The 16,746-nt window shown below is 43.2% G+C and overlaps 1 protein-coding gene across 2 annotated transcripts in view; it reads right to left on the bottom strand.

Annotated features, from left to right (window-relative positions):
- The window catches only part of WLS (Wnt ligand secretion mediator), a 97,478-nt gene extending 83,418 nt beyond the window's left edge, over positions 1-14,060 (bottom strand). Inside the window, exon 1 of one of the 2 annotated variants that reach the window (XM_028102504.2) lies at positions 13,722-14,060. In XM_028102504.2, the coding sequence (XP_027958305.1) occupies positions 13,722-13,827 (106 nt within the window). In that variant the 5' untranslated portion in view covers positions 13,828-14,060. The remainder of the gene's footprint in view (positions 1-13,721) is intronic. The other variant, XM_028102505.2, reaches the window with a different exon arrangement.
- Positions 14,061-16,746: the final 2,686 nt, after the last annotated feature.

Raw genomic sequence — 16,746 nt, 5'->3', positions numbered from 1 at the left:
GATTCAAATGAAACCTTGGTGAAAACTATCACTAACTGGCTCAAAAAGTGAATCGCTCTAATTCACCGAATGGGTAAAATGACATGCTTCTTAAATTGTTGGCTAGCATGGACTAGTACCTAATAGAAGGCTATCAAGCAGGGTGGCTGGGTTTCTAATTTTATATACTCCACTAAGAAGCAGAAATACCCTGCCATGAGCCTAACCAGACAGAGGATGACTCAAAAGAGAGAAAGAGAGAGAAAAGAGAGAGAGAGAGAGATGGAAAGGACGAACCTTGAAAAGTTAGTTACAACCTGTAAATCAGGGAAATAGTTAACATATATGGATTGATCTAACACGTAGGTGTAGGTAACTTAAGTTCGTTAAACCCTACAACCTCCCTATGAAGGGGAAATTTTATTTTATTTTATTTTAAGTAAGCTCTACACCCAATGTGGGGCTTGAACTCACAATCTTAAGATCAAGAGTTGCACGCTCTACTGACAGAGCCAGCCAGGGGCCCCAGGAGAAATTTTTAGATGCGGAAACTGAGGCTCACAGCATATAAATGGTTTGTCTAAGTTACAAAGCAAGTCTGCTAACAAGCCAGATCATACCCATTGATCAACCATAAAACCACATGCCACCAGTTAGAAATCTGATCACTCTGAATGGAAGGATCTGTATGTTTATCAAAATCGGAAACATCATAAGGAAAACCTTGAACCAACACCTTGCTTAGAGAGTGACTGTTTCCTAGGAATCCCATAAGAAGCCCAAGTCATCAAAGGCAATTTTCAAAATTATTGCAGCAGTTCTGCTTAGCCAAGAGACTTATTCTAACGTGAGACAGAGGACTTCCCTGGATGGAACTGGTATCAGTACCTAACCCAAGTCCTGACAGAAATATTATTGTCTCAAATATATCTTTATGCTGATTTTGTTCAAATCCCAAATGTATTGCTCATCCTTCTCCCAAACTCTATTTTCTCTCTTTCCCTGTTCTAACAGGTGGGTGAGGTAGGGAAGAGGGGAATGAAGATTCTCCTGCTACCTATAAAAAAAAGAAACATGCTATTTGAAAGGTGACCTTAAATGTCCTTTTGGTTTAAAAATCTTGTGTCTACAAATTATCCTGTTTATTTCTCTCTCATCAACTATTATCCAGAAATATCATGTTCCTATAGTACAAAACTCTTTTCTGTTTAGGTATGTTTAAATAATGATGCTGGGTGATTTAACACCAGTTCTCTCAGGGACCTGCAAACTTTGTAAAATAAGGAGGAAGGGTGACTAAAAGGATGCCTAAGGTCCCAGGGTTTCCTGTCACAGCTGAGTCCCCACCCCACCCCCCCACTTCTAATTCTGAAGAAGCTGATCCTTTCTAAGCTTATAGAGGTGTGTTCTGTAAGTGACGGCCAGGCCCCATGGTTCAGTCTTTTCAAAGCCTCAGTAAAAATCTTATCTACAACTTCCCTTAGCCCAGGCACGCTGGGGCTAAAGTTGGAGCCCATTTCACACAAGCCAGAACTAGCTCAACAGAACAGAGAAAAGAAAGGAATGTGGGGACATGTCTTTTCCACATTTAAGGCATTCCATTCTAGGGCAAGTTACAACCTAAATGAGAGCAGATAAAATCTATAAGAACCCAGAGTAAAAAGAATAAGGCCTCAAAAAGACCTGATTTGCCTTGAGAAAAGGCTGGATTTAATAAAATATGGAACCCAACTTCTGGTTGTGATCACCTAAAGACAAGCATGTTAAACAGAGACTTAAAAGTCAAGATTTGAGGCAAGAATATACAATGGGGAAAGGACAGTCTCCTTAATAAATGGGAAAACAGGACAGCCACATACAAAAGAATGAAATTAGATTACTATCTTACACCATGCACAAAAATGAACTCAAAATGAATTAAAGACTTGAATGTACGACCTAAAACCGTAAAACTCCTAGAAGAAAACATAGTTGGTAGGTTCCTTGACATTGGTCTTGGCGATGATTTCTTGGATCTGACTTCAAAAGAAAGGGCAACAAAGGCAAAAATAAACAAGCAGGGCTACATCAAACTAAAAAGCTTCTGTGCAGCAAAGGAAACCATCAACAAAACGAAAAGAAAATCTACTGAATGGAAGAAAATATTTGCAAAACAGATACCCCAGGGTAATATTCAAAATACATAAAGAACTTCCTTGTCTGGCTGGCTCAGTCAATAGAGCATGCAACTCTTGATCTCAGGGTCGTGAGTCTGCACCCCATGTAGGGTTTAGAGACTACTTAAAAAAGCTTAAAAAAAAAAAAAACCCTCACACAACTCATGAACAACAACAAAATCCTAATAATCGGATTTAAAAATGGGCCGAGAATCCGAATAGACATTTTTCCAAAGAAGACATACAGATGGCTGACACATGAAAAGATGTTCAACATTACTAATCACCACAGAAATGCAAATCAAAACCACACTGAGATACCATCTCACCCCTGTTAGAATGGCTAGTATCAAAAAGACAAGAAATAACAAGTGTTGGCAAAGAGGTGGAGTAAAAGGAACCCTTGTGCAAGGTTGGAATGTATGTTAATGGAGCTACTATGTAAATAGTGGAAAACCTATGGAGGTTCCTCAAAATATTAAAAATAGAATGACCATATGATCCAGCAATTCCACTTCTACGTATTTATCCAAAGAAAATGAAAACACTAATTCCAAAAAAATATATGCATCCCCATGGTCATTGCAGCATTATTTACAATAGTCAAGCTATGGAAACATCCTACATGTCCACTAAGAGACGCATGGATAAAGGAGATGTGGTGCACATATACAATGGGAGACTGAGCCATAAAAAAGAGTGAGGTCTTGCCATTTGCAACAAAGATGGACTTTGAATATATTATGCTAAGTGAAACAAGTCAAAGACAAATATATGATTTTACTTACATCTAAATCTAAAAAACAAATGAACAAACAAAACTAAGAGATACAGAGAACAGACTGGTAGTTAACAGAAGTGAGCGGGGTTTGGGGTTAGGCAAAATGGATAAAGGAGGTCAAGAGGTATAAACTTCCAGTTATAAAATAAATAAGGCATGGGAATCCAATTAGTTTACAGCATGGTGAGTATAATCAATAATATTGTATTGCGTATTTGAAAGTTGCTAAAAGAGTAAATCTTAAAAGTTCTCATCACAAGAAAAAACTACTTTGTAACTTGGTATGGTGACAGATGGTAACTAGACTCATTGTGGTGATCATTTCACAGGATATACAAATATCAAATCATTATGCTGTACACCTGAAACTAATGTTATATGTTAATTATACCTCAATAAAAAAAAAGTCCATATTCATTCCCGCTAAGTCAGAGGATGCAGAAAAAATAGTGCTTTGTGACTCTGCTTACTTTCAACAAAAACGCAGAGGAGGAAGAAATTACAATGTAACACTTGTACCTCTGGAAATACAAGAATATGCATGGCAGACATAATGGCATGGAGCTCTCAACGTTTTAAGCCGTTTTGGCAATTTGAATTTTCTGCTTGCAATTACCTTTAGAGTACAGAGGTGGCAGAGATAAAGAATGAGCAATTTTGTTGTCTCTTTTGTATGCAAAACAGACCAAAAAAATATAGGGCATGTCACTTCCCCCAGACTCACTACAACTTCAGAATTATGCCTGCCACACACATTCCCTGAAAGTAGCAAAGTTAGTCACAGAATTTTAGACAAGGAAGCCTCAGACTGATTAAGTCTTAAAACTAAACACAAGGGGTGCCTGGGTGGCTCAGTCGTTAAGCGTCTGCCTTCGGCTCAGGTCATGATCCCAGGGTCCTGGGATCGAGTCCAGCTTTGGGCTCCCTGCTTAGCGGGGAGTCTGCTTCTCCCTCTGCCCCTTTCACCCGCTTGTGCTCACTCCTGGGCTCTCTCTCTCACAAAAATAAATAAATCTTAAAGAATATTAAGTATACAAAGGCAAGAGGGAGAAGAAATTAAAGTTAGTGTTCTGTTCTTTGTTTTTTTTTTAAAGGGAGGTGGGGGAGGGACTGAGGGAGAGGGAGAAAATCTCAAGCAGAATCCAAGCCCAGCAGGGAGCCTGACGTGGGGCTGGGTCTCACCACCCTGAGACCATGACCACAGCCAAAATCAAGAGTCAGACGCTTAATCAACTGAGCTACCCAGGCGCCCCACTATTTTATTGTCAAGTAACAGGAAAGTCAGTAGATCTGTAGGAACCACAAGTGAGGAGATCTCTGCACATTAACTGTACGGCCTTTGGATGATCATCGTGGTGAAGCTCAAAAGCAGGTACATGCTTCCAGGGCTGACTGGCATTAGAATCGGGAGTCCAAGCTATGGAGCTGCCTCTAATTGTGTAAACTGAGTCCCTGCCCTTTCCTGGGATGCTGATTCCTCCTCCGAAGAAGTAAAACAAGATGGTTTCCAAGACCCTTTTTACAGTTTAATAGCAAAGGCCCCACAGCTCCCATTCAGGGCAAATACCACCAAAGGGTACAGATAAAGTGGACCGACCCCACAAGCTGCACTCATGGCAAGTGATAAGATCCACAGCTTTAGAGCAGACTCAATTATCAGACTGGGTTATAATGTAATGATGCCACCAAGGGGGGCTTACTGAGGTGTGCAGTGACTCACCTGTACCCTAGAGACCCCAGAACCCTGGGCATTCTTCCTTTGTCCTCATGTTATCTACTATATTCTTACATCTCTCTGCTGCCAGTGAATTTTGGTGGCCAATAATCCCAACTTTTGTAGACTTAGACAATGGCATACCCAAGCTCTATTAAAATTGTGTATAAAGCAGGGGCGCCTGGCTGGCTCAGTGGGTGGGGCATGTGACTCTTGATCTTGAGGTCATGAGTTCAAGCCCCATGTTGGGTATAGAGATTACTTAATATTTTTTTTAATTGTGTATAAAGCAAAAGTAATGAACAGACCTCAAATATAAACATGAGGAATTCTCCTGGGAATAAAATGTGCATGCTTCAGGACAATGATTTAGACATGCATTCTTATTTACTAACAATTGATAACAATATTAACGTCTACCATTTGGGGAAGGCTCATTACGAGACATTCGGTGATAACATGGGAATTAGTGTTAGAAAGCAGGATAATCTCTCTGCACACTCTCAAACCCAAACCAGGTATATTTCGAGTCACTCCCATACCTCCTGAATCTGGAGGTGTTTGACAAAGTAGTGATGACTTAAGGAAGACAGAATAGAAAACAAAGGGGCACCTGCGTGGCTCAGTATGTTAAGCAACTGCCTTCAGCTCAGGTCATGATCTTGGGGTCCTGAGATCGAGCCCCATGTCAGGCTCCCTGCTTAGTGGGTAGTCTGCTTCTCCCTCTCCCACTGTGCTCTCTCACTCTCACTTTTGCTCTCTTCTCAATAGAAAATAAACAATGTCATAGTTAAGTTGCCCCAGATCTAGAAAGACAGAAGAACAGAGAAAAAAAAGTAGGAGAGATGGATATGGGGTTAAGCAGATGGCTTCAGTGAAAACTCCTCTGGGAATCTCCTCTTTGGTGGGCCAGGTTCAGTGAGACAGCCCAACAGGTGCCACGTCTTGGAGAGGGTGGCTCTTCACAGCCGTCATCCATGATGTAGGAGGGCTCTGTCCCACATCAATTGAGGGGCGTCAAGGAGTTTTTGTGACTTGAGATCATTGAGACCACAGTTGGTCTGCAGAGTTCCAGCCAGGCCTCCCTCCACTATGTGATGCTACCCTGAGATCAGGAGCTCTCTCTCTGGGAGAGGCTCAGCCAGGACTAAGGCCGCAGTTAACTGGCCCCCAACCAGGTCCCATGAGCTTAGCCTTATTAATCTGGGCTTTGCAAAAAAAAAACTGAGCCAAGCAGTTACAGATCCATTACCTTCTTTCTAACGAAAAATCATAATGCCTTGCCAACACAAATGTAATAACTTGGCCTCTTCTTTCAATTACCCCGACTCTCTTGGAAATGTCTATTTGTGGATAAGGCTTCTGAGTTAACTCAGGGAATTAACCAGAAGTTTAAGAAGGCCCTGTAATTCCTAGGGGCTAGTGAAGAAAGAACACCTCTTTACCAGGAAATATTAACAGAATGGAGTAGGAAGGAGAAAGAGGGAGCAGAAAATTGCCCTTGAAGGTCCAGGATTTCAAAAGGCACAGAATATAGAAACACTAGTTCAATGTGGAGGAAGACGATGGTATCGGAAATAGGTTTTGGAAATCCAAGTACAAGCAATGTCCCAAAGAAATGGCCTCATGTAGACGTTTATAAAGGCCTTAGTTTTTCTCTTGTGCATCCGTAGTCTACTCCCAACTTCCTTCCCCACACTCACATTCCCCTCTCCTGTAGTCGGTAGCTATATGCAGGATCCATTCTGTATGCTAAAATCCAGGAGGCATTTGGGGCCTTCAGGAGCTTGGTTATTTTGACACATTTTCAATGACAACTCTCAGTTCCTCTTTGCTGTGTGTAAGAATTTCTTTCTGGAGGGAGCTGGGGCATTATTTTCTCAGGTTTGGCCCTCCCCAGCATGGCCTGCAAACACCGGTCAACATTTACAATGGCTACAGTATACAAAATTGGGATCATTTGTTTAGGAAGCAACTAGGTCAATGATTAGTACCTATGCAGTGACGAAGTATGTGGTTTGGGAAAGAGGTAGAAACAGAAAAGGGGGAGACTGAGCTTCCATCTTCTATTGAATCCGTGTAGAATCAATTTTATCAGACTCCCAACACCTTGTTTCCTGTAGAAATTGAAGAAACAATAGGAGAGTGGCATTAGCCTTAAGAGCATGACTTAGGATTTGGTCAAGGATCATGCGCTTGAGGTTCTGCACTCATTTACTATCTCTGTCCCCTCTGAGAAGTTCCTTAAATGAGCATCTGATTCATCCGAAATCTGGAGAAAGCACCTGTTTCTCTAGGTTGTTATGATGGTTCAATGAATCAATACATGTAAAATACTTGCCATAGCCACCCAATAAATCCTCAAAAAGCAACAAATCATAATTAACTAAATCCCTCACTACTGGTCCAATGACAATCTGATTATTGCTTTTGCTCCCCTGTAAAATTTAATTAGAGGTGGAACATGGTGGAAGCAGGGGAGAAGAGGTGGTAGTAAAAGGCAAAACGGTGAACCTAAGTATTTTTGTATTCTAAAATACGAGTTGCTCTTCTCTGCTGTTCAGCAATCCTTTTAAGTTAGCCCTATTATGAAAAGCCCTATCATTTCATCATCAAGTTTGAAATCACCAACGCCCCAAGCTCCCCTTCACTCCCATCCTCCTTCCCATCCGGGCATCTTCTCTCAGAAATGTCCACATTGGGCACAGCTGTCTACTCTATTAGGCAACCCTTACAACACCTCAGAAAAGACACAGGACATAAATGAATAGACACGATTATTTCACATCTTGATGGTCCCTGTCCCCCATCATCTCTTAGAGTCTCTATCAAAACTGAGAGCAGTAAATCTTTGAATAAAGAAAGTCTACCAGCATTTTTTCCAAAGAACAAAATGTACCTATTCATGGTGTCAGCATGGAAGCCTCTAGTTTGAGATGCTCTCATTATTAGGCATGGGTGTGTATACAAACAGAAATTTCCTTTGGAGAACAGAACTGTCAACTTGGAGTAAACGGCTCTTCTTTCAATTGCTCTACCATCCCTGCCAATCCACACCCTCTAAAAGCCTCTCCAACCAGTTGATTGCTTCTCTCCCCTCCTTTGGAAAAGTCCTGATGTATATAACTGCATAAATATGTTAAAACCACTAACCTGAGAAAATAAAATCAAGTAATCTTCCTTAAAGTAGAACTCAAACGTTTTTATGGATAATGAACTTGGCTGCTCAGCCAACTGGATGATTCAGACAATTATAAGAACTAGTTTGAACCTGTAAGAAATTGGTCAGATGGGCATATGCAGACTTCTCAAAAGGTGTCCTCCCTTAGCCTTGGCCAGGATCTGCTATTATGTAAAGCTGAACTCCATTTCATTTATCATCACATTGGATTTTTTTCCGCATTTGATATGTTACCTAATGATTAAAATGAGAAAGCAACAGCATTTATAGTGTTACTCATCTTCTCTTTCTGGATTTAAACCACATTCATTCAATCTTAAAAGTCAAGGCTTTGGGAGGTGGGGGCAGGATAACCTGATGGTTGAGGATTGTGGCTCTGATGTCAGATTGACTGGAGTCCATTCAGAGCTTTAACCCTGACTAGCTGGATAATCTTGACTCACTGGGTAATCTCAGTTTACTTACATGTAAAACAGGTACAGTGCTACCAATCTGGCAGGGCTTTGCATGGATTAAATTAGGTAAGGTCTGGCACATAGCACACATTTAACTAACATGCTAAACATTTGTTGTATTATTTTAGTAACACATTTATTTCAAGATGAAATATTAATATAATTATCTGACAGTATAATTAACAGGGCTTCTCATTTCACATGTTCTCGGGTTCTCAGTAAATAAGTGAGAATTATCTTGATGCTAGACACTTCATCATAGGAAATCTTTTGCTGGTGAACTTGGATTAAGAAGTGCTCTTTTCTACCTCTGGCTCTCCTAGGTTACTCAGGCTTCAAGACCCCTCTTTGCTAACTCCCAGTCAGCACTGCAGCCCTATCCTGGGCACACAGCAGGCTCTAATCAATGTTTTTGCATGTTAGGTAGGTGACACATATGAGTTCTAAGCTAAGGACTTTGAGTTCTAAGCTAAGGACTTTAATACAATCTCAAATTCTAAATCTCCATAGAAACACCTTTATGAGGAAGATAAGGTAAGAATCTTTCCTCAGTCTATATGAATTTAAAAAAAATTTAAAGGCCAAATTATTGCAAATGTCAACTAGCTAGGAAAGGCTTTGAGTCTAGATCTGAGTTCAGGCAGGAGATCTGAAAACCTTACAAAGCCATAAACAACATGATTATCTCAAGGAAATGGTTCTCACTTTGAATAAGGAAAAGGCAAAGTTCCAGTAGAAGGCTAGAAAGGCCGTACGGAATGATTAGATGAAAGCATGATTAGAGATTATTACAACAAGCATGATTTTGTTGCAATAACCAAGTAGATAATTAAGTTTTTGAGGAATCAATAATGTAATTTCCACTAGAAAAAATTTCCCACCTTTATACAAGAAGAATTTTTGAGATTGCACAGTACTCCTACAAACCACATTAGATACTCCAGTAGTTTAACAAAGAGAAGAAAAAATGACATGGTTTAGTCAGGTATGAAATTTTGCAAAACAAAAAGGAGAATCAAATACAGAAAAAAATGTGGGCTAACATCAACCAAAAGCCAACTGATTAGTTCTTTTTGAGACCAGCTACCCAAACACTGCAGGATTATAGATATTACATTATCAATATATGCTAAAATATAATATAGACCACAACAAGCTTAAAACCTAATGCACTGGGAAGCAAACCTTTACATACTCTGCATAACTCTAATTTTATTTAATTTCTTAAAATCCTGCAACTTCCAAATAAACAATAGTAGCAGAAACAAAAATTCACATGAATGGACCACAATCAAGGCTACCAATAGATCTCATTTAAATAATAATAGCACAGTAATATGGGCTATATCATCGAAAAGCAATAAGTAAGTCCATGTAAAAATTGAGAAAACTGATTATATATGTTTATATTATATGTACATAATATTCTCAGCATTAAAGAACAAAAAAAGCAACTCATGGTAAGCTTTTGAAAGAAAGCAATCCTCCCTGAAGATAAAATAATGGGTAATTTGTTGATACTTATGCAGAGTTTAAGTTTGGAATATTCTCATTTAATGGTATGCTTAAAACAAAGCAATCATTTTTTATTCATTCAGTTCTGATCTTTACAGTCTTCTTAACAGTTTTAGAACAGGTGGGAACAGTGACCTGCCTTTTCAACCATTATATCCCCAAGACATGACTAATTTGAAACTGAGCAAATTGCACATAATGGGCCAGGGATTCAAGTTCATGATTTTTAGTAGGCTGTACTCTTGTTTCAGGGCACATGGTCTCCCTCCCCTTCCCCCTTCTACCACCCCTGCCCTGCAGCTGCCTCTCTGCCTCATGAAATCAAAGGGAAATTATTTTTTTACATTTTCTGCAGGTTTATTTTTAAGGAGGATAAAGATAGATAGGCTACATCTTTAAAAATATTTTCTTTTCCTTTAGGGGTTCTTAAATTTTTAAATACATTCTAAATACTAAAGAAGCTAGCCACCTAAGAACCCTTCTCAACACATAAGAAAACAATCAGATGCATGATTTTATAATGGCTCAAAGTTTTTATAGAAGCATGGCATAGTTCAGTGAATTTTTAAATACCCCAAATTCTACCATATAAGATATTGCTTTCTAAAGCCTTTTTACAAAATACCATCAAAGGTTTGCAGTAAAGAGACACTGGCACAAGAAAAACTAACAACCAAAACAAGCAGAAAACAAAACAAAAACCTGGTTCTAAGAAGGCCATTGAGCTAGGGAAGTATTTAAGCTGGCTAAATGAAAACCCAATCCCTCCTATTTGCTTTTTATCTACTGTTTAAAATTTCCCCATCAATTCTAGAATGAAGGCTGCAACCAAATACCAGTCTAAACATCATCTAAAACTCTACCAATGAGGAGAATGAAATTTGGTTAACTGATTTGCCTGGTCACTTTGGGGTGCATGGTTTGTCATGATTGTTTGGGGGTGGTGGTTGGTGGTTGTGTTTTGAAAATATGTGTATGGGGTACTTAAACGCTTACAATCAGGAGCTTTGCCATTCAGATCCTCCCCTTCCTAGGCTGCCATGTTTTCTTTCACAGGGGACAATGATCAAAAAGAAACAGATATTATGGTCAATTCAAAGCGAAGATTTCACTTTCTCACTTGGCCTCTGCAGATGCATTGAAGAAACACTTCACCCCCCTTTCCCCCTCCCCCAACCTGTCTTCCTACTTATCAGTGGAATTGAGCAGTGAAGGAGTCTCTGCTCACTGGGGAGAGTGGAGGAGGAGGTCTCTGAACTTTACTTCAACTTTCCAGCCTACAAACTGCTTCTTCAACCACTGATTCCACTCGCCCACTTTTGTGAAGTTTCAGTCTTTGCTCAGTTTCACCTGCTTTTCATTTTAGGGAAGTCTGGTGGGAAAATGTCCCACTTAACTTTTGTTGATATTTTTTCCCCATATTTGGGTCTTGTACTGTACTCAAGTTCCTAGATTTAACAGAAAAAAAAAAAACACCTCTCTAAATGGTTGAGATAAAGGCTAAGTCACTATTCCGTGTTTAAAAGTGAACTGTGATCTTTGAGGCCAGAGTGGGGACACAGTCTTGGCAATTGAGGAAGGAAGGAAGGGAGCTAAGCAGTAAACTTACACCATTTCCCCCAAGAAGTGTTACACATAGATGCTTTTCTTTTCCAAGTAAAGTTGGAACTAAAGCAGTTTATCTACTGAGAGGAATCTAGTTACAGGACCTATCACTAACTTTTTGAGATGGTTATCAAGTACAGTCACGGGCCAAATTCTCTGGGAAAAACAACCCTTGGCACCACGTCCTCCAGACAAGCCCCTCTTTGAACATACAACTGTTCTGATCCTACGGCCACGCTAATGTCCAGCGGCTATCACCAGTGCTCTTGCACCTCTCTCCACAGTACCAAGATGCTAGCAATTATGCTAGTTCGTGAAGTGCCCTAAGAAACCTACAACAGTGGATAATGGGCTCTTCAAGGCTAGGCGATCAGCTTCTTAGGAAAAGAAAAAGAAACACACACCAACAAACACCAGGGAACTATGTGTAATGGTTCGCTGCTTGTGCAAAAACCTCAAAGAGGATGAAGGTCAGACAGGGATAATAGGCCAATTTAATTCTGAAAGCACAAGGTGCAAGAAATTTTAATTATGGTCTGCCACTGAAATCACACAAGATCCAATGGCATCTAACTGCAACTGCTCATCAAGGGAGACAAGAGGTGTAATTGTAACCGCTGCATAATCACTGTGAGGGCACAGGGAAGGCTGCCTTCAGCTCCCAGCAGAGAATGTATTAGGAGCCTAGAAAAATCCAATACAGGGAAACATGGAGATTGCACGTAGCCACACAGGGGCTCCTAACAGGAAAGCCAAACCCCGTTGTGTGTGTGTGTGTGTGTGTGTGTGCGCGCGCGCGCGCGCGCGCGTGCGTGTGTGTGTTTGAGGGGTGAGAGTTACAGGAATAAAAGATTAAGCTGTTTGGCCCAAATTAAGAATATGAGCTTGGAAAACTCTGAACCCTTTCTGCTTTGTGGATACATACACAAGAGAGAAAGGCATGATCTCCTCCAGAAATTTCTGCCTCGGTGAAGCTTCACCCACTCTCCTTTGTTTAAAACAATTAGCTTGGATGTTAACAGTGATTTACAGAACCAGAATCCCTTTAATTTGTTGCCGTCAAACCCAAGTCTGGAGACAAAACACCACACACACGGCTCGAGGTGCCCAAGCCTGTGCAGCTCGCACGCCCGCGCCGCGCGGACTCTCGCAAAGGGACCGGCAGAGAAAGCCCCTCCGTGGACTCTCCAGTCCGCAAAGTTTCACAGATCCGTGAAGAAAGCAAAAGCACCCATCCGCGCCTGTCGCAGAGTTGGCGCTGAAGTTTGTGCCGGGATGTCCTAAATCTCGAGGGGTCAGGGGACGCGAGTGTGCGGCCAGGCTAGAGGATGGATGGAGATGGAGAGACAGCAAGAGGGAGTTTTTACGAGTGGAAGATCCGTGAGACCATCTTCTTCACCCGGAAGCCTGTATGGCTCCCAGAGGTCCCGGAGGTGCTCGCCAGGGGAGGCGCCGTCGCCGGGGGCCGGAGAGCTGTCACCTGCGGGGAGCCGCGGCGGGGGCGGGAGGCGCTCTGTTAGGCGCCGGGGGAGGACTGGGGGGGGGCGCTTCAGAATCACCAGCTCTCGGGGCTCTGAGAAGTGGGGGAGGGGACATTCGCGAGAGGGCAGGAGGCCAAGAGCAACACCTTTCGGATACGCTTTTCCCCTCCTACCTCTCCAACTTCCCGCAGCGCCAGCCAAGGACTTTCTCCCACCGCACCCTAGCGCATCCCGTCTCCGGGCCCACCTCTCAGACCCTTCCGCTGGCGCGGCGCGGGGTGGGGGACGCGGCCAGGAAGCAGCCGGCGCGAAGGTCGGAACCCCAAACGCAAACTCTCACCCCCGAGCCGAGACGACCAAATGCGTTTTATACCGGCAACGATCACAGCCCCGTACCAGGGCTCCCGGGTTAGCGCCGGGCGCAGTTCCCTGACTCTTCTGTTGTTCCCAATAAAGTCGATTACGTTGCCCTCCGGGAGCTGATTGGGAGAGAACGGAGAGGAAAAGGGGGGAACGCGGGAAAAAGCGGGGGGAGCAGCAATCAACTTTGTAACCCAGCGCTTCCTCGCGCGATCCGTCGCCATGCTTAAGATTCCCACCCCCGCCACCCCCCTCCTTCCTTTCAAGTGGATACTGAAACTAGGCCAAAACTTTTTCCCCTCCTTTTCTCTTAGCCACTAGACTGGATTGTGCCCCACGGAGCCCCATGGAGCTCTGCTTTCTTAAGCACAATAGCCGGACTAATTAGATCATAGAAGCAAGGCAGTGATACTGTAACAAGTAGCCCGAGAGGCAAAGAGGGAAGGGGCCCGAAAAGAGAGAAAGGGGGAAAAGTTTGCGGCTCTCGCACTTACCAATCAAGCCTCCCACCAGAAAGGCGATGATTTGGAACACGAGCAGAATCCCACCAACAATGCACAGCTTCTTGGTGCTCATGTTTTCTATAATTGCCCCAGCCATTTTTGCGCCCCCCTTTTTCTTTCCTCCTTGAAATAAATGTTTTTAGGGTGTGCTTTTTGCCCTCTCTCCTCTCACGCTCCCTCCTCCCTCGCCTCCTTTCTGGGCACTGCAAAACTTCAGGGGTGTGGGAGCGCGGCGAGGATGGGACCGGGACGCAAGGCGCCCGCACGGATTCCCCCGGCGCAGCCGGCTCGGGCTCCCCCAATGCCCGGAGCTGTGATTGTGGCCGCTCCGCCGCCTGTGGACGCTTAAAGGAGCAGGGAAGCGGATCACATGACGCCGCCTCCCTCCCTCCCTTTCTTCCTCCCTCCCTCTCGCGCTTCCTCCCTCCCTCCCTCCCTCCCTCTTTTCCTCTCCCCCTTGCCCGCCTGTGCGGGGCTTCGAGCTCCGGAGGGTGCTGGCGTCCCGCTCCCGGGTCCGGCTGGAGGTCTGTCCCGCCCGGGGCTGGTGTCGTTTGGGGGTTGATGCTGTTGTTAAGGGGGTTTCCCCCACCCCGCCTCTCACACGTTTCCTTTTCTGGTGCGAGATTTAAATCACCCACGGACGGCTTTGCAGACCTTTAACTTACGCGTTGACTTTAGGAAATGGGCCCCACCCGCAACTGCCAGAACTCTTTAGGAAAGAGGAGAATTTTTTAAAGGGACCCAAAGATGCTTAAGTCAGAGAACAGAGATGCAGAATAAAGTCTTCGGCTTCCTTTGACCTGACCCCAGCCTCAGTTACTGGGCATATACCCAGCTAAATCCCCCCACTGCACCCCTGAAGGAACCCTGTGCTCCAGCCAAATCAGACAACTGTTGATTACCACATTATCCCGCACTCCAGGGTTTTCCAGAGCCTTGATCCTGGCTCTTAAATACATGTATTCTACTCCATCGGAGTTTTAAACCTCATTTAAAAACAAGCTTGTCTGAAAAGGCTTTCTAATTTTCCAAATCTCCCCCGTGTAATATTTCCTTGAACCCAACCCCTACAACTCCTGTGTTTACATTCTTAGTTCCTATTGTAAGAACTTGTGTGTACACGTTTGTCTCCACCACAGGGCTGTAAACTCCTGGGGGATAGGGACCGAGTTTTATTCATCTTTGTACCCACCCTCCCCCACCCCCGTGGTTCCTAACAAAGTTCTAGCTCTAGTAGATCCTCCAAAAACTTTTGTGGAATGAATAAATAAACAAATGTGAGAACAAGCCCACGTTTTGCATTTCAAGAACTTGAAAGAGACCTTATTTGATTCAGATGGTACACATATTTAGTTGCAATGTTTGCTGTCTCTTTGTGAGGATATATTTCTATTTACACTTAACTTCTAGGGGGAAAGGAGGGTGGGACTCTTAAGAGAGTTCCTGTTCTATCAAGCCTAAATTCCTGGGCCTGGTTTTTCCATGTTCCATAAACTGGTCACTTGGCCAGCACAACTCACGTTGCCCAAATAGACCCTTGGTTTGGTCACCCCCCCCCCAGAACAAGGTTTGCCACCCCTTAGACACCTGGTTTCTTGCCCCTCCCCTCTATCTACACCCTTTTCGTCCCAAGGGAATACCACAAGTCCCCTGTCTTCTGCTCGATTTCCGAGCTTGCATTGCCCTTATGGAAGATGCCATGCAGGTTACCCTTAACAAAAGTATTCATTTCTAGTCTCCAACTAGACTAGACACTCTTTAGGACCATACCAAACTTTATATATATGAAAATCCATCTCCTTGGAGTCGAACAGTTCTTTAGAGTTCTGCGGATATAGTTGCTATTTATTCATTCTTTCCTTCAACCCTTTAACCAGCAGGGCTCACATATTGAGCCCTTAACCTGTTCCAGGCTTTCTGTTCTAAGCCCTTGAGGATACCAGGATGTGTGTGTTTTCTTTTAAAGACTTTATTTATTTATTTGTCAGAGAGAGAGAGAGAGAGCACAAGCAGGGGAAGCTGCAGGCAGAGGGAGAAGCAGATTCCCTGCTGAGCAAGGAGCCCCAGGAAGGTAGTCGCTTAACCGACTGAGCCACCCAGGTCTCCGGAGGATACCAGGATGTGAAGACAGTTGACAGTCCTGGAGGAGCCCTAGTCCCGCTGTTATTCACTGAATATTAACAACCTTTACTTCGGAGAACATCAGATCAGACAGAAGAAGCAGACAGAATTGCTGTCAACAGTAGTGGTCAGAAGCGTTTGGTACCCAAACACAGATAGACGAGTATGGCTATTTGCCTTCCTTCTTTAACTTTTCAGAGGCTTACATCATTTTTGTTTCCCCTGACAGGAGTAGGTTCCAGGGCATCAATAACAGACGTAGGAATGCCCTTCTCACCTCTGTTGCTAGTTAACTCCACGTTCTGTGTTCTCATCTCAGCAAGCTGCCAACTTCCACACATTTGAATAATAATGATGCCTTTGGGTTAGAATTTCTTTTTAATACCAAGGAATTTTTTTTAAATTAAGGTTGATAGGATTCAATATCAAGATTTACTCTCCATTTGATACTGTGGTTCACTATTTAAGAAGAAAGACATGGGAGGCACCTGGGGGGCTCAGTCGGTTAAGCATCTGCCTTCAGCTCAGGGCATGATTTCAGGGTCCTGGGATCAGAAAGGCTGAGTAGGGCTCACTGCTCAGCGCTCAGCGAGGAGTCTGTTTCTCCCTCCCCACTGCTCATGCATGCTCTCTCTTGCTCCCTCTCTCTCTCTCAAATAAATAATGAATAAAATCTTTTTTAAAAAAAGAAGAAAAATGGTGTTTTATGCACTTCAAATATGAACTGAATCCACAAGAATGTGTTTAGTAGTCCCCCCCATCCACGGGTTAGTTTTCTGTGGTTTCACTTAACCTGTAGTCAACTGAGGTCTGATGGTCTGAAAGCAGGTGATCCTCCGGACCTATTGCCAGAAGGTCAATGAGTAGCCTAATGCTATGACATAATGCCTTTGTC

The sequence above is a fragment of the Eumetopias jubatus genome, unplaced genomic scaffold (assembly GCF_037043125.1).
Source record: "Eumetopias jubatus isolate StellerSeaLion01/CBP00866 unplaced genomic scaffold, mEumJub1_p1.0 scaffold_4, whole genome shotgun sequence".
NCBI lineage: Eukaryota > Metazoa > Chordata > Mammalia > Carnivora > Otariidae > Eumetopias > Eumetopias jubatus.
This window is presented reverse-complemented; position numbering and strand designations above follow the sequence as displayed.